The following is a 25666-nucleotide window of genomic DNA, read 5'->3' as shown; positions in this document are numbered from 1 at the left end:
GTAAGCCTTGAATTCAGTATCACAACACCATTCTAAGCAAAGTCCCCCCAGATAAGGAATAGTCATCACAGGAAACTCCTTGGTTTGAAACTTCATAACAGAACGTAAAACAGTTTCTTTAGAGAGCTTGGCTACATTTCCTATGTCTCTTTTGCTAGAAAATCGTGAGATGGAAACTCGAACAGATAGGGAGTTCCTTTACTAGCATGTTTGAGTAGACTAATACTTATAAATCTTTTTGCTTCAGTGCATTTTTTGTCCAACATGTGTTCTATCAGCCTTTTCTCTGGGCTTTTAATATTAGCATTAAGCCTTGTTACACTCTAAAATTAATTTCCCAAAACAAATATGCCAAGAGAAAAAGCCAAGTTCTGCTACTGAAAGGAAATTTCATGAAGTGATACATTTTATTCTTTTGCTTGCAGTCTTGATACTGGAAAATCTATCCACAGCGTATCTAAAAATGGAGTTAATCATAGGGCTCACTTGCTGAATCACTTAACTGGAAATCCAAAGCCACAAGGAGGTAGTTGGCTTCAATTCTCAAATCTACAGTGGTAAAAGAAAATTCAGATGTTGATCATATGTTCCATTTATATAATTTGCTTATAACTCACTAACCATATATGCAAGTGACAAAGGTAAAAGTTTTTGTTAACATTGCTACAAAGAAAATAAAAATATGAGTTAGATCATATATAATATATATTTGTTTCCATCAACTGTGGAGTGGTGATACAATATTTCTTCTAAACTGTCAGCATAAATATTTCTCTCCCTTCCCTCACCCTCCCACCCCCCAGCCCTTTCTTCAAGTCTCTAGTTTGAACTAGGTGTGGGGGAGGAGAGAGAAAGAAAAGTAGGAAGTGAAAAACAAATACAGTATCTCCTGCACCACCGTCAGACAGGAAATGTTTTGAAAAGTCCTGGACGGAGAATTAATATAAGAAATGAACTTCAGACCTGCCATTCAGTTACATAAGTACACTGATTTATTTTTTTATTTTTTTATTTTTTTTTTCTTCTGATACTGCAAGTAAGCTTGTTAAACATCTACAGTCTAGCTGGAGCCTATGTCAGGGGATAACAACTGACAACTTGTCTGTTTTGGATGAAGAAAAGACCACATTTTCTTCATTATTATATTCTGGATAACTATGTCTAGTGACAAAGGAGACACTCCAGTTAGCTGTTGTCTCAATTTAATGCTTAGTTTATCAATAAGAAATAAAAAGGCCCAAGAGAAATCATAAAGACATAATCTAAGTGTTTTTCCAGTCTAATTAATTAATGTAAAATGTGTCTAAAATCAGTATTTATCCAAGAAATAATAATATTAGTTAGGTGTATTAACAAATCTTTGGACAGACAGTTAATTCAATTAACAGTAAATGTATTTTGTCTATAAGCTAAAGCAGAATTTAACTTCCTAAAATACATAAATGAAAATTCAGTTCTTAACAGATAATCTCTGTTCCGGAAGAAGGGCCTTATGTCTTTGACTTCATTTATTCCTTGCACTGCCTTTTCTGACTGAGAGCTGTAAAATTAATATAATAGAATCAGTGCCTACCTTACCCTAAATGCTTTCTAATGATAATATTCCAAGAATCTTTGTGCATTTTTTTAAGAATTGGGTCAGAGTAGTTGGCATGATTTCCACAGTAGCTGAAATAGTCTGTCCTGATAAAATAAACTATAACCAATGCAAAATATATCCATCACATCTAAGAACAAAAGTTTAAACTGACCTGCTTTGATTTGGAACACATAGATCTCCAGGATACACAATAACTAACGTATACAAGGTCTAAGAACACACTCTGCCTGTCACATCCTGTCTTACAGAGCCTTTCCCCTCCCAGGGATTTTGTACTGAACTACCCTAAAAAAGGGTTCGCTGTGGGCTTTCTCTGCCACTGTTCATTGTGAGGGCTGTCCAGGTGAGGTGTCTCAGCTGGCGTCTCTGCCAGGTTTTCTCAGCCCAAAGAACAATCCAAGTTACAAATTAGGGTTCTGCATTTGAGTGGATCATCTGATCCCCCCCTTTCTCTGATATCTGCAGGCTGCCATGTGTGTGCCTCTGGCCTGAGGCAGAAGCTGTTAATAACTTGTTCTTTTCTTGGAGATGTAAAGAAAGATTTATTACCTTGCTTTTGCTTGAAGTGAGACTGCCCAAAGGCAGTTACTACAGGGCAGTTTTTCTGTGATAGCTTCAGTGATTTATAGCTTCTATGCATTTGTTCTGGTGGTGGGATTGTGCTTCCAAGTGAAAATACAGGACAGGGCATTTGGGAACTGAGGAAATTGAGATGGGTAGGTAGGTCACTGAGCAGCTCGGTGTTTGGAGAAATTGCTTTGCACCAGAACAATAGACTCCTGTGTCAGGAGAAGAAGAAACTTTATTTCTTCATGTCTTGCTTGGCCCTATCATGTTTAAAGATGGCTTTGAAAGATAAGATGTCCCTAGATCAATTATTTTGGATCCCATTTCTTTCCCTCCCAATAGTTTCCAAGGCAGGAGAGGCTGAAGGTAGATAGAGACTTAATTAGGAGTACAATTTTTATTTTTACAAAGCCTTGTAAATTCTTCATTTTGGGGTAGAATTTGTTTTATTCTCTCCTTTACCATTGCTAACTTCTCTGCAAAAGTACAAACAATAAAAACAGAACTGCAATAAAAATATTAAATTGCTAAGCTCTCAGTAATAAGGAAGATCAATCAATATGAAGATTTTTCTATGCATCCTCAATTACGAGCTCTTGTGCATATTCATGATGATGCTATTACTTCTTATGTAGCTATAAGCAATATTTTGTACACAGATCTCCTTTTTTCCTTTTAGCAACCTTGAAGAGAATAGCAGGGAGTCTTTTAAGGACTTGAAAGGAAGTCCACAGAGGGTTTATTTCACCATGTAAGGAAACTGTGCAGTTGCTAACACTGAAGTAGTGCTTATCTAGGATAAGATATCTAGGATTCTGAACCTTTCCAACCTAAAGATTCCCAGTACTGCCTGAAGCAAATCATCAGTAATTTCCCTAAAGGTTGCTTATGATGTTACAACTTCTTTTCCTTTTGGGAGCACAGGGAAAATTAGCAAAGAATGCTTACAAGTTGCTCAAGAGAGTTCACCACCTCTGTACATAGCCTGGATGATGCACAGTGGCCAAGACGTACAAGCACAATGAACACCCAAAAAAGGAAAAAAAAGACTAATCTTTCATCTCATGTCATGTTTGCTATCACTGAACACTAAATAAGGGAGACTTAAGGGATAAACAGTATCCAGTATGTCAAAAAATATTTTTGTGGAAATGCACAAACAAAAGCTGCTGAATCAGCACTGACTTTTCATATCTTTGGTATCTCTGGAGTTGCAGTAAAGCTCTTTGAATGTAGAAGTTTCTGTGATGTATTCTGTGCCAGATGCTCCTGTCAGGGGAAAAAAAAAAAAAAAAAAAAAAAAAGAAACAGCTCAGCTTTACATATGTCATACAAAGTGCCTGAAGCTGGCTGCAGATCAGCAGTGCAAACACCTGTCTTTAAATGGGCACTTTCTGCCTGTTAAAAGGTGGCAAAACTTCTGGCACCTTCATTAACAACTTCCATGCTCCTTCTTCCTTTAAAAGGAGCCTCCTCCACCAAAAGTGCAAGGAGACCGATGAGCATGCTAGAGAGAGAATAACTTTTGGGTTGTCACTGACAATGCACTTATTTTTTAATTCACAGCATATTCTCACTGCAGTTTAAAATAACAGAAGCAGAAAGATAAATATGAAACAGCCACAGCTGACTTCGCAATTTCTGCCCAGGCAAACTAGAGTCTGTCCATTTTTTACCTTAAACTTTTTTTTTTTTTTTTTTTTTTTTTTAAGTTGCATGTGTGCAGAAAGAAAAATCATTTGTGTAACTTCAATTCCCCATTCTGATTCTCTCTTCATTTGATGCAACATGATCAGCAGCTCCATTTCTTGCAACGACTCGTGATTCAGCCAAAGTAACATTTGATTTTCAGTGTACTAAAACATCCTATATCTAAAAGCAATCTAAATATTTCATTTAGATTTCTGTAACCTTTTATGTCTGAAAGTTTTAGCACATCTCAGTAAGTAAAAGCTCAACAAGACACTTTACTGTAGCATTTGAGAAACTTGTTATACAAACGTGTTTGTAGTACACACATGCTGTATTCACATTCCATCTTTTGCTGTAGTACTGAGCATTTTTTTGATAGTTATTATGAACATTATAGATATATGAACATTCTTGATAGGTATTTAAATAAATTACATTTTGGATGAGTGATATAAGCCAGATCCTAGCTGGTATATCTGAATCCATTTCTTTACTTTTGACACCCATCTAGTGGACACAATACAGTATCACAGGATAAAGTTCCTACCAAAGTAGCTATGTGGAAGTCTTGCACATGCTGTTACCTGGTGGTGCAAGCCACAGAGCCTCTCAACATCTCTCAAAATCTCTGTGATTTTATCTAATAGACTTCTAAATTTTATTATGGTCAATATTTTATGACCTGACAGTGAAGTCATTCATGGAAGCCTGTCTTGGTGTTTGACTAAGAGAAATAAGATTGCTAATAGAATATTCATATGTGCACAAACCCAAGTGAGGAGAATAGAAACTCTATGTTCCTTTACTCCAGGAGAAAAGGAGACTTTACTGCTGCTGACACTGCAGCCTCAGTTAGGTGGCAGATGGAACCAAGAAGCAAGCTAGTATAGAGTAGCTGTGACACTGCTGTACCAGGCTGAAGTCTAACCAATGGCTGACATGTACTGTCATTAGACATAGATGAAAATGGTGTATGTCCTTCATATGAACACTGTTTTCAAAAGATCTATTTTAGTTGCATTTTTTATAAACGCATACTAACACTTCTTGATACTTAAAAAGTCATGTGATAGATCCTCTGTTCATCCCCCATTCCTATGTGCTCTAGCAGTATTATTTGAGTTCCTGTTAGTACAGTTAGTAGTTATAAACCAAGGTCTTATACACACCTTTTCTCCTATGATGTAAAACTAAAATTGATCATCAGTTTTAGAGACTCAAACAGCCAGGAAAAAAACAAAAGTTCTCTTCCACTTCTGGCTGGGTAGAACACCCTATCAGATGCAGACATAAATTTGCTAATCCACACATTTGTGACCTCTAGATGGCATACCGCAACATCTGCAATCCAGAAGCTGAACCACGTGCTCCAAAAGGACTTCATACAGTACCAGACACAGAGATCAGGCTGCTAAGCAACACAGGTTGCCATGAGCACATCATCCAGACTACTCACCCTGCACTGGTTTCTAATTGATTGCAGAGTCCCACTCAAGGTCTTTGTACTATTTTCAAAGCCCTTTTCAGAACTGTCACAGACTATGTGAAAGAGCATCTTTCTCTCTCTCTTTCATTTCCCCAATACCTATCTCCCTTCAGCCCCTCATGACAGCAGTACTCCCTAGGAATGGTAAAATTGTTTACCACTTGTGCTACCAAACACCACAACTAGAAGTGCTGGATCAAAACTGTAAAGTTCAAAGACATAAGACAAAACTGGCCAAAAATGCCCACTATGTTTGGCAGTGGGTGTAGAAGTCATTTTTTTTCAATCCAGTTGGAAAATAGGAGCTCCCACTAATGTATACAAACATGCCAAAGAACGTGCATACAAAATAATCCCACTCCAGTGCTTGGTTTATTGAGAAAAGCCAAAATACCTTCTTGAAGTGTTCAAGTACTCTAGATGGGTACTCTATAACAGATGAGCACTGTGCTGCATTCCAGTGGGAGTCAAGGTAATGAGGGTTCGGCTCAGGAGAAATGGTGCATGAGGAATAAAATAATGCATCATCATGTTTCTTCGGGTGTAACGCTTATGAGTTCTCAGCATGCAAAGAAGCATATATCTATATTCCTAATAGCGGTTTGCATTTTTTTTCTTCTACCAAATTTATATTCCTTCAGACTTACTCTTTTTGGTTATAAGAAATTGTAAAGTTTATTTCTTGTGTGCCTTGGTTTTGCCTTAGCAGTGGAACTGGGCAGGTCATGATTTCCCCATAATTATATAGAAGCAAATGCCTAGTGATGACTGCCATGAACTGACTATTCATTATTTTCAAAACTCCTGTGTCAATGGCTTTTTGTCCTTTCTTTTTGCAGTTTCGATGTAGACAATGGTACATCGTCGGGACGAAGTCCCTTGGATCCCATGACAAGTCCTGGATCAGGGCTAATTCTTCAGGCAAATTTTGTCCACAGTCAACGGAGGGAGTCTTTCCTTTACAGGTCAGACAGCGACTATGACCTTTCTCCAAAGTCCATGTCTAGGAACTCCTCCATTGCTAGTGATATGTAAGTACATTATAAGATACTTTTAACACGTTTTGTGCTATCATGGGGTTAATGACTTTGCAACCACAAGAAATACCTATAAAAATCAAAGAGAATAATCACCCATGTTAAAAAATGGGTAATTGTTTATTTCTTTATTTATGCTTGTATTTGTTTCTGTGGTTTTGTGAAAATAAGGATATCATGGGTTTCATGTTTTTATACACTGTATTAACTTTGATAGAATATTAGAAAAAATCAATACTGATGTATCAAAACACTAAAGAGAACTCAGATTTCTTGGTTGTCATGATCTTTTCAATGCAAGCAATACAAACTCAATTTCTGCCTCTTAATATTTGTAAGAAAAAGATTCAATTTATTTGTAATAGGTGCTTTTTGGTGTTTAAAGAAAAGATTTACCACAAGATTGGGCGGATGGCTTGGGTTGGAAGAGACCTTAAAGATCACCCAGTTACAACCCCCCTGCTATTGGCAGGGACACCTCACCAGACCAGGTTGCCCAAAGACACATCTAGCCTGGCCTTGAGCACCTTCAGGGATGGGGCATCCACAGCTTCTCTGGGCAGCCCGTGCCAGTGGCTCACCACGGTTCTTCCTTATATCTAATGTAAATCTACCCTCTTTTAGTTTAAAACCTATCCCCACTGTACTCCCTGAAAAAGAGTTCTTCTGAATATTTCCTGTATAATTGGAGATTCCTATTCTCACATATCACTTTTAGAAGTATTAATTAGTCTATCTAATTATAACTTACTTCCCATGTAAGTGTCAAGGTGAGTAAAACTCATGCCTTTACAGATACTTTAAGGTTCATACATCAGTTAATCCCAGAAAAACACCAGTCCCTCTTGCCTTTTTGTAAAGAAAAAAGCGTTTCCTTTGTAAATGGAGACCTTCATCCAGTAAATCTTCTGACATAGAACCTGTCTTCTAAATGTACAAAGGCAAGCTTTTAGTGTGGCACCCTTGTAGGGAAACATTTAGAAACATTTTTATGATCAAGGGCCAATCCAGGTCGGTGCATTGCTTAGATGCGTCATTTCAATTAAGAATTCAATTAGTGCTCCATCCTTGAACCTGTAATCCACTTCTGTATTTCCTAGAATTCTGGGTAATATTTCAGTACATGGCAATAAATTGTATAAAAAAATAATTATGGAAACAATGAGCACACTTTCTTCCTTGGATATTTCTATGCATTCTTTCTGTCAAAAATTTCTCATAACAAATCTGCATATGAAGTTTATTTGACCGCACATCTGGATAGATTTTAATACATGTAGTCTCCTGTCACAGAACTGTTTTGTTAAGGTCAATACTCCTGCAATGTTTTAGGATTGGACTGTATTAGGAAATGTAAAATGCTAGTGGTTTTGACCATATAATGTTAATCTAGTATCAGTAAGCCTCATAATAATGAATTTGATTATATCACAGAAATGAACTACAAGGAAACCAAGGAATTAAAAGGAAAACAAACAAACAAACAAACAAACAAAAAAAAAAAAAAGGAGAAAATAGTGAAGAATATATACAAAAAAAAAAATCTCTTTGTATATGGGTTCAAGGAGATACAGGATGTGCATGGAAAGGAAGCCCAGTGAAGGTTCTTAAAATAAAGAAACTACTTTAGTTCAGGAGTTTCCTAAACAAGGTAGACGCTGAAAGATTTGTCAGCGTCTGTTTGTCCACAAGAACATTTAGATCACTCACAAACTGTTCTATTTCTGTTTTGCATCTATCTGCATATTTAATTCTAAGTATTGTACGTTTCTTATGCATGAGCAACATATATTACAAAACATACACAAAATTAAGGCACATAAGAGTTTAACCTTGAATCCTCTGATTTTTTTAGTGCTTGAGTTACCAACCTCAATATTTCACTTTATAAAGCAAACTAGAAAATGAAATGCATGCATCTTATATGTGGAATGAATATTACAAATATTTCTGGTGTTTCTAGTACTCACAAATAGTGTGCTCAGAGTAGTACATTCCACTTCAGATGAAACAAAACCAAAACTTCAAGATTTGTCAAACATGGAGTGTCATGGTTAATGACAGCCAGTGGATGGCAGTGCTAAAGCACTGAATTCTTTATTCTACCATTATTGTTTGCATTGCTGCAGCAGCTCTGAGCTGCAGCCAAGGGACGGAACCCAGCTGTGCGCAGCTCTTTGAAACCTCAAGGCAAAATACTGTCCTCTGCCACAAATGACCTAAAAGCAAAGCAAAAGATGATAACCAGGAGACTAATACAGTCAGATAGTATCCTCAGGAAAAGGAACAGAGTGAATCTCTGTGTCCAAGGTAGTAAACCTCACATAGCAACCAGAGAGAGTTCATTCAATGAGTTGAGATGGAAAGTAACAGAAACAGGACCTGAAAAGAGAAAAGTGGAGAGTTTTTAAAATCAGATAGACTACAACAGACTACAACATACTGTAAAGTATGAAGAGTTTCCTCAGATTAGAGGAGGAAAAGAACAAAAGGCAGGATGAGTGCAAGGCAACTCAGATAGAAGGTTAATGGGCCAAAACAGTGGGTGCATTTAAAGCTTTTCAGGAGGCAGAAAAAGCAGCAGTATAGTAGGAAATGGAAAAACAAATCAAAAGGAGTAGGAGTCTGTAACATTTTTTCAATTAACCCTTGGAACAAATATCTTAAACCTAGAGAAAGAAATCTTAGAACATGAAGATGACATGAGAAGATTAGTAAAAGCCATTCAAGGTTGTAAAATGTAAAGTCAATGTGGTTTAGACAGGGAGATACCAGGTCTAAGGCAGAAGAGCACAGATGCGTTGTGAAGCCTGACTATGGGATTTGTAGCAGGGAGACAAGGATATGCAATATCAAGAAAAGTGACCATATGAGTGAGTCAATATAAGGAATTACAGGGTAATATTCACGACGAGAGACTGGAAAACAAGTTTAAAGGGAAGGAGAATAAAGAATGGAAAATAAAATTTGAAAGCTCCTAACTGCAAGGCTACAGCACAGAGAAGAAAGAGAACAGCAGCAGCAAGCTGAAAGATGAGAGCAATCATTAATGTTGTATTGAAATGATTGTCTCATGACATCTGAAGACATTATTGAAACAGAGAGCTATGAATGTGGATATCTTGCAGTGGCACCCTGATTACTTGATACTCACCTGATAAACTGCTTTTGCTACTCAGAACTTGCAAATATAAACAGAGGAGGCAATGGTTAACCCTTTTTATGCTTCTCTTGGTAAGGGATCACTGCCTTGATTAACACTGCATGTGATCTAATTTATAAAGAATCTCCATTTTAACAAAACCCAGGTCTCTAATGTGATGAAAATAAATAAATAAAATGATTATCCAGTGAAATCATTAGCATTGCTGTAAACCTGAGAAAGAAAGCAACAAGCAGTCCACTGACTAGAGCAGAGCTCATGTTTTAACCATACTTCAAAGTGAAAAAAGTAGTGTTCATAGTTCCCTACTGAAGAAGCAGACCAGAGTGTAGCAGATGAGACCAGAGTACCAAGACACTCTTAGTGTGGAAGAGTGCTTGAGTTCCCTAATGTTTTCTGAATGCATCTAGGAGAAAAGGTATTTTCCAATAAGCACTCAAGTCTGCCTTTTACTATTTCCACAAGGCCACTGAATACAGTCCAACATCCTAGCCTTTCAAGGACTTGGCCAGTTGAACCTCACTTAGTGAAAAATAGCTGTTGTGGGGAGTTTTGGAGGATCCTGTAGAGAGGCTCAGCACTGTTTCCTTCAGGTAAAATATCAACGTAAACTCTAACTTGCATAATTACACAAAACTTGCAAATTTCTGTTCATCCTTGCTTTCAACTTCAAAACACCCAAACACGGTCACAAAGCATAATCTGTAGAGAATGGCAGGGTCATTGACCAGGTGATCTGCTAAATGGCCAAATGGCCAACATTCCATCCATTTCCCAAGCAGTCCAGCCTACTGCTCTTCAGCCAGTACCATCTGTAGATAACAGCATTCCTCTGCTGATAAAATAAATATCAAGAAGACACAATTTACTTAGGGATTTGTTTTCCCTGTAACAAGAATATAATACTGCCTCCTCATAGAGGACATGCTGCTCTGTTAGATTCTATTGGTAAACCTTTGCTATATGTCTCCAAAAATTTAATTACATATATACATATATCCTCTCTTTGAATAAGAAAACCTGATTCTGGACTACTTTGGAACACAGAGAGCCTGTGTTGTCTGATAAACATGACATACAAAGATTTGGGTCTGTTTAGCCAGGGTGGATTATCCCTTTCTTCAGTAGCTAGAGAAATAGTTGTGGGATTTTAAATTCTGTGGGGGTATTTTTTCCAGAATGAAGACAAAATAATCTGTAATTTTACAAAGAATAAAGATTAGCAGAGTTATTCTGGCTGCAAAAATATATCTTAAATAAAGGGAAATTCCAGGATAGGGTGTTCCCGTATTTGTCAGTGACTGGCAGGTCTGGTCCTGACCTGAAGCTGCAAACGGTTTGAAATATCCCTTTAACCGACACATGGAACAATTGAGGTATACTTGCACACACGTTTCCCAGTTCTTGACAGTTAGTTCAGTTTTTAAAACTTGCATTGTATTCCATCTGGATCAGATCAGATGTGTAAAGGGAAAGTACTTACAAATATTGGCAGACAAACATGGCAAACCTGGATGGTTACTGAGGTTCACCCAAGGTTTTAATATGGCAACAGAATCACGAAATGAAGATATATGTTTTCATCCTGAACAGGAAGCCAAATTACTAGTGATACAGCTTATTCTTCTGTTTCTGAGCCAGGAATGCTTGGATTTATTAATATAATACTGTGAGTATAAATCCAAAATTAGGGAGAAAGATACCCTTTTCCCTGAAAAGTGATCTACATAAAGTTCTGACAAAGAGACTAGCAAAGCAGAAGAAACACACAGGTAATGATCAGATTAATTGTACCTCCATTTAACAAATGAGAAATAATTGTCTTTCCAGATAGATTGCTGTTGAAATGTCTTATGGTTTCTCTGTTTGTCTTTTTCTTTTCTTTTCTTTTCTTTTTCTTTTCTTTTCTTTTTTTCTTCTTTTTCTTTTTCTTTTTCTTTTCCTTTTCTTTTTCTTTTATTACAAATCAGCTATGATGAAGTACTCTCAATTTAATTTAAGCTTAGAAACAATTTTAATGAAAAAATGTAGTATGTTGTTTGAGACATTTATTTATCTGTGCAAAGAAAAGCATTTAGTTGGCTGTAGGAAAAATAAGCCAATATTTTGCTTCATTGGGTTTGTTTCCTTGTCTTAAGAACTTTTAAACTGAATAAATTAGGTTGCAGTTTAAATTAAGTAATTAATACTTATAATCTTTTTTTTAATTTTTTTTTTAATAACTATCAAAAATATTTTGAAAAAAAGACCACTGTGTCCTTTCTAGTTGCTAGAACATTTTACAAATGTGATACAAACTGAAGAATGTAGTAATGTCCAATTTTCTTAAATTGAAGTAAGTTTGAATCATAGAATCATAGAATATCCTGAGTTGGAAGGGACCCATAATGATCATCGATTCCAAGTCCTGGAAGTACACTGGAACACCCAAAAATAAAACCTTACGTCTGAGAGCATTGTCCAAAAACCTCTTGAACTCCAGCAGCTCGTTGCTGTGACTGCTGCCCTGGGGAGCCTGTCCCAGTGCCCAACCACCCTCTGGGTGCAGACCCTTTCCCTAACCCCAGAGAGCAGAGCTCAGCGCCTGCCCCTCCGCTCCCCTCGTGAGGGAGATGCAGGCAGCCATGAGGCCTCCCCTCAGCCTGCTCTGCTCGGGGCTGAACAAACCAAGGGAACTCGGCCACTCCTAGAGGGCCACACATATGTCTTGCCCTCTATACCCTTCACCAACTTTGTAGTCCTCCTTTGGACACTCTCTGATAGTTTTATGTCCTTCTTATTATATTGTGCTCCCCACAACTACACACAGTAATTTTGCGATTATTTTGTTTTGTTGGTGGGAAATCAGTTATGTCATAAGCCAAAAAAAGAATATTTTTGCATTGAGAAAGTTTGTTTTGATTTGTGTTTTAATTCAGGAGATCCTAAGGTGTTCTTGTATGCCTTTATGTGGCTGGTGAATACAGATTTATCTTTTTTTCAATGAAATTCAAATTGATTTTATTTAATCTTCAGACAGTACAGAATCATAATTGGTCTGAATACTAAAACCTATTCATTTCCCAAACAGAACTCTCAGCTGTAAAACAGATCAATTCCCCTATGAAGACTTTTAACATCAAGTTTCTTTTTCTTTGGGGGGTAGAAATATTAGATGTTTGAAATAACATGCCATGTTACTTACTGCTCCTGCAGTAAATAAGGTAAACTGAATTGCTAAACATCTTTGGTCAAAGATTAAAAGCATGATACCAAAAATGATTCTTAGCAGGGATTTCAGAAATATTCGTACCAGTGTTTGCTACACAGATCTACTGCTGCAATGGAGGGGATGGAGGATGTTTACCTTCTGTGTGCACATATGTGCATGCAATAGTGAAGGATGGGAGCAGTGTGGAGAAAGTGAACCTTGTAAAGAGAAATTTGAAGGTTTCTGGAGAAGCTTCTTAGGCTGTTTTTTCCAGCTTACGCACAGGCCGAACTTATTTCACAACCCAGAAGAACATCAGTTCATGTTTCATCCCTCAGGGCACAAACAACTCTCTGTATGCTTGCAATGGTGCTCATGTTGTCTTAACTGTGGAGCTTGTTCTCTCAAAAAGGAGAATCTGAAATTCTGATGTTGCCTTGTTTTTCTTGAAGTCTTTAAATTTTTTTTGTGTGTGTGTGTGTGTGTGTGTGTGTCTGTGTGTGTGTGTGTGTGTGTGTGTGTGTGTGTGTTTAGCAGCCTTTAAATTTGGTTAAGGGACTCCATTTTCTAAACCCTGAAGCTGAGAAAATCTTGTGGCTGGCTCACAGCAAGCTCTCTCAGGCTGGGAACTTACCTTGAGTAGGTGCTGTTTTTAACAGCTCTGCTTTCATTCCTTTTAGAGGAGAAATCTTTCAGCCTGCATTAGCAGAAATTTCCATGCGAAGTCATGTCTTTCTTCAGAAGTAACACAATTGTATCAGTTCTCAATGCTTAAATGTATGAAGCAGAGACAAGCAACCCAGTGACTTCTGCTTAAAATCAGTTCAAGGCAATACATTTTATTTACATTTGCAACAAGCTAAGAGTTTACGTGTGTCAGCTAATGCAATTTAAAATGATTAATAGTAACTCATTAAGCTGCACTAACTTGATTGCTTCCAGTCATGTGTACACACCCATTCATTAATTTTCTCTGACCTGAGCAGAAAACAAATCTATCCTTTAGTCACTGATGCTCATTTGTTTTGCAGCCTTGCTTAGAGCTAAATGATGATTTCTGTTGTATGAACAGTCCAACAATGGCACTGCTGAATTGGCCTATACTCTTCTGATTGAGTTCAGCTCTTTTGTGGTTCAAAGTACTATACCATCTAGCTTAATATAGTCCTTCCTTCAACATAAAAAACAAATTTCCGCACTGCAGTAACTTCTTTTACCATGCCATTGCCACCGTGACACCCAGGCAGACTGCCTTCTAATTTTAGAAGGAAAATCACTTACACCAATGAAGCACACTGGCAAGTCCATGGTCTATTTCTATTTAAGGCTGAATAAGTCTGCTAGACTGAATACAAGCCAGTTGCTTGGAGTTATCGACTGTACTTCTGATGTATTATGGTAAGATTAAAGCATTGAAGGTTGACGGCTATTTGGAGCAATGTGAATCATCAAATCATAAAATAGTTTGGGTTGGAAGGTACCTTTAAAGACAACCTAGTCCATACCCTCTGTCTCCACAGGCAGAAGGGGTATCTTTCTTTAGATCAGGTTGCACAAAGCCCCATTCAGTTTGACCTTGAACAGCTTGGTCCTCCTTGAACTCTTCCAAATGTGCTGTGATGCTGTCATAGGAGATGAAAGTCCAATAATATTCCTGTAGCACATTATGTGGAATGGGAAAAAGTACGTATTGTGATACTTCCAATTCTTTCAGTTAATCTGCTGATTCTGACTTCAGCCCTTGCGACAATCCTGAACTGATCTTCTGGATTTGACGGGTCTTGGTTCAGATGACTATCACTCAGATATAATTAGCTGCTCTTGTCAACCAGCAAAATCCCTTGTTCCTAGTCTTCTCGAAAGAACACATGCTGTGGTGTCATGCTGGGAAAGACACAGTAAGGTACATATTTAACCAGATAATACTTTCTGATAATGTGTGGATTAAACCTCAAGATCCTAATTTAAAAACACCTTACTTCCAACTGAATTGCATTAGCACACAAGATAAGGAGATCTTTCAAGACTTGGAAAAACAGAATTATATCCATTACAAACTAAAGGAGCAGCTCACAGTTCCTACTGTAATTCGGTTGGAAGTAAGATTGTAAATCAGGTAACCTAACACTGGTGACTACAACAGAGCAGACTCCATGTATTCAAAGGCTTCTTTCAAACCTGGTAAACTGTATCTTCAGAAACTGAGCTGCTAAGAAGGTCGCATGAAAAATTAAATCCAACTTAGCACCTCCCTATAAAAAATACTCCTTCTACCTTGAAAGTTCCAGGTGCATTAGTACATGACATATCTTGATGCATATTAGCCATGTGTTATAATCCACATTTGTTCTGGGCTGTCTTTTGGATCTCTGATTATAAGGAGGCCAAATATTGTTTTTGTGCTCCATATGAAGCTAATTGGGATATTTGAAAACACTCAAATCTGCAGTATTTGCTAGTGAAATTTATGTTGGAGAAGTGTTTTTCTTTTCTTCTCTCTTCTCTTCTCTTCTCTTCTCTTCTCTTCTCTTCTCTTCTCTTCTCTTCTCTTCTCTTCTCTTCTCTTCTCTTCTCTTCTCTTCTCTTCTCTTCTCTTCTCTCTTCTCTTCTCTCTCTTCTCTTCTTCTTTCTCTTCTCTTCTCTTCTCTTCTCTTCTCTTCTCTTCTCTTCTCTTCTCTTCTCTTCTCTTCTCTTCTCTTCTCTTCTCTTCTTCTCTCTCTCTCTTCTCTTCTCTTCCTCTTCTCTTCTCTTCTCTTCTCTTCTCTTCTCTTCTCTTCTCTTCTCTTCTCTTCTCTTCTCCCCTCCCCTCCCCTCCCCCTTCCCCCTCCCCTCCCCTCCCCCTCCCCTCCCCTCCCCTCCCCCTCCCCTCCCCTCCCCCTCCCCTCCCCTCCCCTCCCCTCCCCTCCCCTCCCCTCCCCTCCCCTCCCCTCCCCTCCCCTCCCCTCCCCCTCCCCTTCCCTTCCCTTCCCTTCCCTTCCCTTCCCTTCCCTTCCCTTCCCTTCCCTTCCCTTCCCGTCTCTTTTCTTTTCTTTTCTTTTCTTTTCTTTTCTTTTCTTTTCTTTCTTTTCTTTTCTTTTCTTTTCTTTTCTTTTCTTTTCTTTTCTTTTCTTTTCTTTTCTTTTCTTTTCTTTTCTTTTCTTTTCTTTTCTTTTTCTTTTCTTTTCTTTTCTTTTCTTTTCGTGTTTCTTAAGTCTTAACTTAAATAGTTTTCTTATAGTCCAAGGAGAACCACTATAACCGGCTTTTATTTTGCCTGGAATAATGGACCTCTCAGGGACTTCGGTTTTCTTTTTTTTCTTCAAGTAGAAGACTGCATTCATCTTCATATTCTTTCATATTCTGTGTGTGAACAGTATGGATTTTCCCTTGCTGTTATGTTTCATATATTTCTAGAGAGAATAATAATTAAAAAAATAAAAAATAAAAATGCAACTGTGTGAAAATGGAGTTGATTCTTGTCATCATGTGTCAAAAGCCTTAGCTCTTTGCTGCAAAGATGCCAGACAGCCACTGTCTCCTAGGGCTTTTCAAAGTCTATTGGCAGCTTTATTCTTTCAAATAGACTATGTCCCAAGTTTGTAATTGAAGAATCCAATGCAGATTATGCTAGTTGGCTTTAAAGATTGATCAGCATTCTCAGCCAGTATGTATCCTTGGGTGATGAGTGAGTTTTTCATTCAAACAGAGTGTGGCAAACCAGTGTGATCCTGTTTAAAACGATATGGTATCAACATTATTTTCCACTACTGTCATAACTAACACTATATAAATTGTATGAAGATTAACAGCAATTTTATTTCATAGATTCACAGAATAATTTATATTTGAAAGGATCTTTAGGGGTCATCCGGTCCAACCCCCCCTGCTCAAGCAGGGACACCTACACACCTAGAACAAGTTGTTTTGGACTACATCTAGACTCTTTTGAAGATCTCCAAGAAGGGAGATTCCACAACCTCCCCAGGCAACCTGTCCTAGTGCTCCATAATGTGTACAGTAAACTGCTTCCTGATGGTCAGAGGGAACCTCTTGTGTTCTAGTTTGGGCCTGTTGCCTCTTGTCCTGGCAGTGGGCACCACTGAAAAGAGCCAGGTTCTGTTCTTCTTGTATACACTGATAAGGTCCCCTCTGAACCTTCTCTTTGCTTGGGCAAACAGTCCTAGCTCTTTTACTCTCTCCTTATATGACAGGTTCCTTCATCATTTTTTCAGCCCTTCATTGGACTCTCTGCAGTCTGTCTTCCACTTGTAGAAGGAAGTTATTGTGAATGTATTCCAGGAACCTCCTGGATTGTGTGTGCCCTGTTATGTTGTCTATCCAACAGATATCAGGGTGGTTGAAGTCCCAGGGCCTGCAAACTTGAGGTTGCTCCTGTCTATCTGTCTAAGAAGACTTAATGTGCTTGTTCTCCTTGATCAGGTGGCTTGTAGGAGAACCCCATCAAAATTCACCTAACCCAGCCCTCCCTTTAATTCTAACCCATAGACATGTTAATTGCTGTCCTGTAATTGGGATAGAAGAAACAAACTAATGCCAGTCTTGAGGAGTGGAAGGCAGAATTTGTGTACTTAGTGTTCAGCAACATTCATGTGAACATACACGTCTAACTTCTGACTTAACGTGGTACTCTTTTCTCTTCTCCAGAGTGGGGACCATCACAGGTTATACGGGGAAAGTTCTAGTATGTCCTGTAGGAAAGGTTAGGAAACAAAACCCAGAAAAACACAGGAGGACAGGCTTCATCACTTTAACATGGTGAAAAACCTGCAATGTTTTATACGATCATTGGTCTACTATTGGTAATTTGGACTGTATATAACACTGATTCAACTTGTGTAGAGTGTTATGTAGTTTAACCTTTTGATTGTTTGTTTGTTTGTTTTTGTGGTGGTTAATTCGATCATTTAAAATTTTTGGCTATGTGAAAAATTATCCTACTTTCAAATTTATCTTGCTTTTAAAAAGTGAACATATGAACAACTATGCCAGGCATTCTAGTTAACCATTTTAACAGTGATGTGAAGAATTTATTCTAACCTCAAAGGTTAACAGCTCTGTCTGAATTTATAAGCCTGTGATACATTGCACAGGATTACACTCCTCTTATTGCCTCTGTATATAGGTGTGTGGCACTACCCTGTCCAGAATCCAAACAGAGTCGTCTATCAGCTTCTATATCATCAGAAAAGAAAATAGTACAACATTCAAAAGTTGTAGTGTCCTGATTCAGTACACTGTAAAATGATAGCACCTTGATTAAATCATATGTTCTTGCTCTTCTATACAAAAAGTAACACAGCCAGTTTGGACACTTCTACTGCTTTTTTGAACACTCTCACCTTTTCCAGATTTTCTCACCCAGTATGGACTGAAGATTACTCAACACACTATGCAATTGTTTTTCTGTCCAAGTTTGTCTGGCACATGCTAAACTACTTTGTGAAAACTGTGGATATCTGTGCTTTCAATACATCTTCCCCAAATAATGACAATTTCTGTAACTGTTACTCTTGACAGAAGGGGTATTTGAAATATGAAAGTGAAATCCTGGATTGGTTCCAGTGCATTAAATTAATATTTAATAATGTCACCTCTAATTAGCCACAGTATTTTATCAATATTCTCCAGTGAAATGCTATGCTGCAAAAGTTTAAGTAGAATAAAGTTTGAAATTTACAGTAGTGGAGTGAAGCTATTTTATATATATATAAAAGAAATACATGGAAAAAGGTCCAGCAATGTGTACTTAACTGCCTCTTAGAAGTGCCTCAACATTCAAGGGATGGCAAACAGGGCCATTGAATTAAGAAGAGCAATGAAATAGCACTTCCAGTAAGGCAGCCTACAACAGATGTTGAAAACAAAGACCATCCTATTTTCACAGTTTTGCCAATTGATGCTTAGTCAGTGAATTACTGATTGCCAGAGAGCAGAACTAAGCACCTGCCCCTCTGCTCCCCTCATGAGGGAGCTGCAGGCTGCCATGAGGCCACCCCTCAGCCTGCTCTGCTCTGGGCTGAACAAACCAAGGGACCTCAGCTGCTGCTCATACGTCTTCCCCTCCGATGCTTCACCATCTTTGCAGCCCTGAACAACCTGAGTAATAGATACAGTGGGTAGAAGGAAGACTGACAAATTACTTATTTGACGCTTTAGGCTGTTCAATCTTTGCAGAAGCCATACAGATAACTAAGGTGTAATTCCTTGCTTTGCATAGCTGGGCCTCTTTGTCAAAAAAGCAAGGGAAGAGAAAACGGAGATCCTAACCAATACACAAATAGCAAAAACCTTTTTTAAAAGGGAAAAAAATCTATTTTACTGAGGAAAGGTAAGACAGCTGTCACACAGCAGGTAATACTGTTTCACATAACTTGAAGACAAAGAATATATTTTTTATGGAAGTGAGGTAATGTACATATCTACATTATGGATATTTAAATGAAGAATGAGAGAAAAGGAAAAGATATATTAGGCTTATCTTCTTTGAAACCTTTGTTATACAATTTCTTTATGACTTACTCTTCCACTGTTTGTGTAGCTATATAACATATTAAGCAATGCTGATTAGAAATGACAGTCTTTTTATTTTGTAAATTATTACCAAAGAATGTGGCATGCACTTTTGCTGTGAAGGCATACTTGCCAAGATTACATCAGCCTGACCATAAGAAGTAACAATTTTCTTTCCTTTTAGTCAGGATCAAAAAAGGAAGAGGTCTGATCTTTCCATTACCATGAAAATCTGTGTTAAATGCCACGTATACCGCCTTTAATTTCCACAGAAGAGTCATCAGTCTTCCTAGTTCTTTGCTTTTTCAGGAATGCAGAAAAATTCTGTTCCACTTCTGATGGGAAGGTTGAGGATTTTCCTCCTTGGCTGCCTGAGGAAGTCATTGTTGTCAGAATGCTTCATTAAATGATATTTATGCAGAAGTGGTTGGGATACGGTGAAAACTTTCCACTTGACCGGACAGTGTGTAAACCTGATCCTCACACTAAACCGGAAGAAACATAGCACCATGGGAGTAACTTAGAGGCTTTAATTGTCTCATGAAACCAAATCCAATTGGTTATTATAGACATGATGAATCATCCCAGGGCATTAACAAAGGAGTTAATGACCATCTGGTTTTAAGAGCTCTATTCATTTTCATAGGGTCATGAAAACATCATGAAATACCTTAGACCTTGATTTGAAAATGCTCATACTTCATGCTTAAATAACCTGAAAACAGCCCCAAAGCAATGGTATTTCTGCTGAATGATTTCAAGTCTAAATACAACTTAGAAATTATCATGGCAAATTCACTTCAGTAAAAAACAGTCATATTCAATTTTTGTCTTTGGAACTTGTCTTTTTTTTTTAATCTTGATTGCTGCCATCTACTAGATATGATAACTGAAAACTCAAGTTTTGCCTCCCCACACAGTTCAGATGAGACTGGGCAGATACCCATGCTTCAGTCTCTCATCAGTTTCTTCCTGCAGTTGTCCAGTGTTCCCTTAGCCCTACATGTGACTACACGTGGTACTTTGTGTGCTACTTCAATATTTTATTCATGAGGCAAGTGGGAATAACTTCACAGCATAAGCCAACGTCTCTGTGCAAGTGTTTCAGCACAGAAGTGAAGAAACCCCTCTTTTCCTGCCTCCCTTCTCTGCTACAGCACGTCATCCCGACACCTTGCCCTACGTCAGCCAGAGTGGTGTGGGTGAGGTTGCCACAGCAACAGCACACTCTTGGTTACACCCCCTGTAACTACATGATTGTGAGTCAGTTCAAAAGTTTTACTAGGTTTTTATTAGTCTGTGATGCACTGCCCAGTCATCTGCAGTTACTCGCCTGGCCCCTGCTCACAAACCTGCTAGCAACCCTTAATGTAATCGCTTTCAGTGTTCTCCTTTTGTCCTTTGGGATGAAATCTCTGCAGGTCTGCCCCATGCAGTCACCTGTCCAGAAAGCTGTGCAGAAACTGGTTGGTTCATCAGCCATCCCATAGATACACAGGTAATTGGGCAATAACTAATTTGGTATTTGCTTTTCAAAAGAATCTGTGAAGCAACGGTAGTGTGTAACTGTTGAAGAGTAAACCTGGAGTAACCCAGAGCACACTGTAAAACCTCATTTTCTCTCTATGAAAGTAGTAGCAGTGAGATGACTTTCATTAATATCTAACTTACAACTCTGCTCATTTTTTCAGACATGGAGATGACTTGATTGTGACACCATTTGCTCAGGTAGGCATAATTTTGCCTTATTTCTCACATGATCTTGCAACCTAAAGTCCAGGAGGCCAAAACAGCTCTTTTCCACTGTTAATATTACATAAGATTTATTTGCATGAAGCAGGAAAAACCTCTCTAAACAAACACCCATATACCTTTGACTCTATTATGTATACCTGTGTGCTCTATATCTTTTTAAATGTTTTTTCAACTATCTGAAAAGTGAAGTGCAAGAACACAAAAAACATGTTAGCTTGCAGGGTGTTCAAATGTTGTAGCAGACAGTCATGATGAAGACAAACCTTTGTTCTATTATTATACTACTGTTTACAATTACAATGCCTTCTTGTGATTTTTTTTTTATGCATACAATGTAAGGTAATTTTTAGATGCAAGATAAGCTTTACCAGAATACTTAAGTTCTTCTACAAAATCAAATCTATTTGATTTTTCTTTTAAGATTTTATGTTCTATAAAATAACAAATCAAAAATCTTAGTAATTTAGATCAAATCTAGTAATTTCGATTTTTAGCAGCAGAACTGTCTCGTCATGTATGAAAAGTAAATGTTGATATTCCTTGAACTCATGATAGGTACCCTGTAATAGACAGAAAGGAAAGTTAATTCAGTGAAAGTACAGAAAAAATAAATCTGGAAGTCATATGTGATTGAAAGTGAATGGGAAGAGAAATGTTGAGACACACAACAATTCCAAATATGAATAATGTGTCCAACTGTAGTCTAAATACACAAGTTGCTTACAGGTTGCTTACAGGTCTGTTGCATACAATGAATATAGGCAATTGTACTGTAACTTAACTGATAAAATAAATTTTGGTGTCCTTTTGGTTCATTTCAGTTTCATTACAGTTCAGATATGGTGTCTTCATATATAACACTGGTTGATTGAAACCTTAATATGAAGATTACCTTCATCTTTTACTAGCAGAGAATAGATTGAGTCTGGGCCATTTCTAACTATGTTTTATGACTTCCCAAATAGTAAATATTCCTCAATAATAGAAAGAGAAGAAATTACCATACAAACAAACAAACAAAAAGGTAAAACCACTTCTGGGTTCCATTAGTTCATCCGGAAACATAAAAACACTAACTCTTAAGCAGAGAAAAAATTCAAATTGTATGATGGTCAAAAAATCCAGTACTTCAGTTGAGTTTATGTTCATTTTCATCTGAATTTTATTATAAATTTTATTACAAATTATGCCACATAGATGAGACAAGTTATAGTACACCTAGAAAAACAATAAGTGTTACACCGGGCTTTTTTCACCTGGTAGACAATACCCTATTTGTGTCCAGGGCAGCTTGGTATTCCTGTGGGCATAGACAGACATGCTTCAGCAATTGGAGCAGGAGTAGTCGCACCGAGTTGCTGTAATACATTTTGTGAGTTTTTTTTACTGTTTCGATGGAAAACCCTGTTAGCAGTGGTTTAAATCAACCTGTTTTCATTTGTGTTGGAGAGAAGGAAGAGAGCAGGGTGAGCTATCGTATCATATTCCCCAACATAAGAGGAATTGATAAGCACTTGAGAAATGGTGCCTAACAGAGGGGACACAATGTCTAATTATACTCTTCGGAAAAACTTAGTCCTTATCTAAGACTGATTTCAGTATGCAAAATCCTATCCTAGTGGGGCCTGTTCACAAATTACATCTGCAGATAAACACAGGACTCACCCCTCTGAAATACATTAGCAGCATTAGGATCACACACGGGACTTAAGGAATTGTGTCCCGTATGCCAGTAAAATGTCTATACCTCACACAAAACAGCTTTTAGCTTTGTTTAATGTCCTCTTCTTAGTAAGAGCAATATTTCATCATGTAGATGCATTTTTGTGTTGTAAACAGACAAAGCTTCCTGGTGACACCAGGTATTGGAATGTATGCTCCATTTATTTGAAAACATCCATATTTTCTTCCATTGATCAGGAAGGATGTTTCATCCAATCGTGAGCCACCAGGTGGTAATAACTCCAGTTTTAGCTTTTTGAGTACTGTTCAGCACATTACCATGGCACTGTGGCTGCATTCATTACTGCAGGCAGCACGGCATGCTGTGTCCCTCACACAGAATCTGCCCCCAAGACAATTTGCTATTTTTACCAGAAATGAGATTCAGTAAACCAGATACAAAAATTGTCTTAAGTATAACATTAGTTATGCTTCCCTGGGTTATAATATAAAGAAACTGCTATAATTTAATTGTTAGAATTTCAGCTTTCAAAATAAAATCATTTGAGTGATTTGAAATTGAATGACCAAATTTTTTATCATCAAAGAAGTTTGATTTTTTTTAAGTTCACTAATGACTGTATACAACTTAATTTTTGAAATTATATAGTTATTTAGGGATTAAACCTCAAAGAGATTTGCAGACTGGTTGCTTTTTTGCTCACAGATCTAACTATGGGAACATTAAGCACAAATGGGAGCCTTGTAAACAGAGAAACTGTCATTTAATATATTTAATATCATAGATGCATAGATACTTACACTTTGGCACAATAAATCTATTTGTTTGGCTGCACTGAATTCTGGAGCTAATGGCCAGTTTTAGTTGTCATTCTGACAATCTTTTATATTTATTTGGGGTCCTCTTGCTTTTGCAGAATGTGTCAAAATATGTATGCACTATGCTATTGTAGCAGGAATGCTGGGCAGATACTGCCCATTTTATCCCTGGACCTAACCTTACAGAAGAACAGATTTCTAACCTTACAGAAGAACAAATAGGAGGACTTAAAAGCTGAATAGTCCAGTCTCCACTTTCCAGAAAAAGAGGGATTCATAATGTCTCAGACTGTGGAAAAGCCTAGACAATGTGAATAGTGGTGAGCATGGCACTGAGACTCCCTTACATCTCTTTGGGGACCTGAGTGTGGGCCCATCTAGGCTCATTAGCTTCCACTCACAACTGTCCCTGAGCAATCTAGCAGCTCTGCACACTCCTTCCTCCAGGACCCCAAGTGCTCAGTATCATATTAGTTCAGATGCAACTCATTTCAATGAGGTTTATGTTTTCACGTGGGATTGTGCCTAGCCTACTAACCTTTCTGAAACTGAGTCCCATGCAGCAGATACAGTCATTCATTTCAGCCCAGCGGAGGCTGGGAGCTAGTAGGCATGGATGTGTTTGAGATGGCTCACTGAAGTCACGTAGCTACAGTTGTGCTTGCTCCCAGTTCTCCGTGCACCTTGAATATGCAGATAATTTCAGTCCACCAGGGATTATTGAGGAAGAACCTACAACCAGGAATACTGACTGTTTTTTCAAGGCCTGAGACGTCTCTGAGAGCCACATAGATATGTTTATCTAGTGCACTGCTTCCCATAATAATACTAGTACATACAAGCAATTGCAGTATCTTGGCACACATAGACCAGAACCCAGGCACACTGACCAAAGAAAAACAAGTGCCTGCAGTCACTAAAACATGTGTTTATTTAACAGACCCAACATTTTTCCTTTCCTGTCTGTGCACCTGCAACTCATCCTTTCCTTTTAGAATATTCTAAGACTTCAGCAGTTTTCCTTTGTATTTAATGTCTTCATTTTTGAACTTTTGAACTCTTACATCTTTCTCCTTCTTCCATTCCATGCCACATTTCCATCTGCGTATATCAAACATCTAAATATAACATTTATCACTGTCACTATAACCTGGGCACGCAAATTTGATGGCACAAATAATTATTTGAATTCAGTTCTGAATGTAGAATATGCGATTTTGCCTCCCAATCTCTTGAAAGAAAAATATAGTGGAATTAATTAGGCAATAAATTTATTATCTCAACACATTTAGGAATTACCTACAATAATCGCTTGAATACCTCCAGTGATGAATATCTCTAGAATATTTTATATTACGAGTTTTTCCTTCATTTCTCTCCAACCCCCTTTCTACTTCACGTATAAATTCAAGTGTTCTGTGGAAAGACGGTTATATCTTCCATGGCTTAGACTTCTGAAAGCCAAATTCCCATTCCCACCTTTGTTAGTGTCTAAAATGCCAGCACCAGTTCACCAGGGAACCAGAATAATCTGTGCTGAGGAGAAGTAGTGGGTAACTACCACAAAGACACAGTGATTAATTTTGTTGCCTCCTCCCATCCGAAGTCTGATTTTAAGTAATTCATAGTTCCCTCTCTGACATCAGCTGAACTGCCTCTCCATAGTCAGAGAAGTATCATGTTGTCCTTATGTAGTGCAAAATGTGTTGCATTTATCCAACCTCCTTCAGTGGGGAACGCCTATGCCGCTTATACAAAAAAGACACTTTGCTGCTTCCTCTAGCTGCTGTCTTGCATAAAAATACGTCCAGAAAGTGAGTACTCCATTTCAATCATCTTTACCAATGTGTAGAGCTTGTAGATTTGTATCTACAGGCATTTCCTACCTGCTGAGGTGATACCTTCCTCTTTATCTGTCCTCTTGTACTGTCTCTAAATGAATTCATCCCCTTAAAGGAGACACGTTTTATTTTTCCTGCCAGTCTAGACAGTCTCATTCCATTTGTCCTTTGAGTTTTGTGGGGGCTGAACTGCAAATGGAAAAATCTGCAATCATATTTTACGTATGAAATATTAGGTTTGAATGGGTTATTATCGTCCAAACACGAATGCTTTTATGGTCGTTTTAGAGAATTTAGTATTATGTGAAAAACTTTTCCTCCTC

The 25666-nt window shown here is 37.8% G+C and overlaps 1 protein-coding gene across 3 annotated transcripts in view; it reads left to right on the top strand.

Moving 5' to 3' along the window:
* PDE4D (phosphodiesterase 4D) overlaps positions 1-25666 on the top strand; it is a gene marked incomplete at its 5' end in the record, with an annotated part of 369096 nt that overhangs the window by 233935 nt on the left and 109495 nt on the right. For all 3 annotated transcript variants that reach the window (XM_084305637.1, XM_084305638.1, XM_084305639.1), the window contains 2 exons: positions 6185-6376; positions 20937-20973. In XM_084305637.1, the coding sequence (XP_084161763.1) occupies positions 6185-6376; positions 20937-20973 (229 nt within the window). The remainder of the gene's footprint in view (positions 1-6184; positions 6377-20936; positions 20974-25666) is intronic.

This window comes from Netta rufina (genome assembly GCF_964035555.1).
Source record: "Netta rufina genome assembly, chromosome: Z".
Lineage (NCBI taxonomy): Eukaryota > Metazoa > Chordata > Aves > Anseriformes > Anatidae > Netta > Netta rufina.
This window is presented reverse-complemented; position numbering and strand designations above follow the sequence as displayed.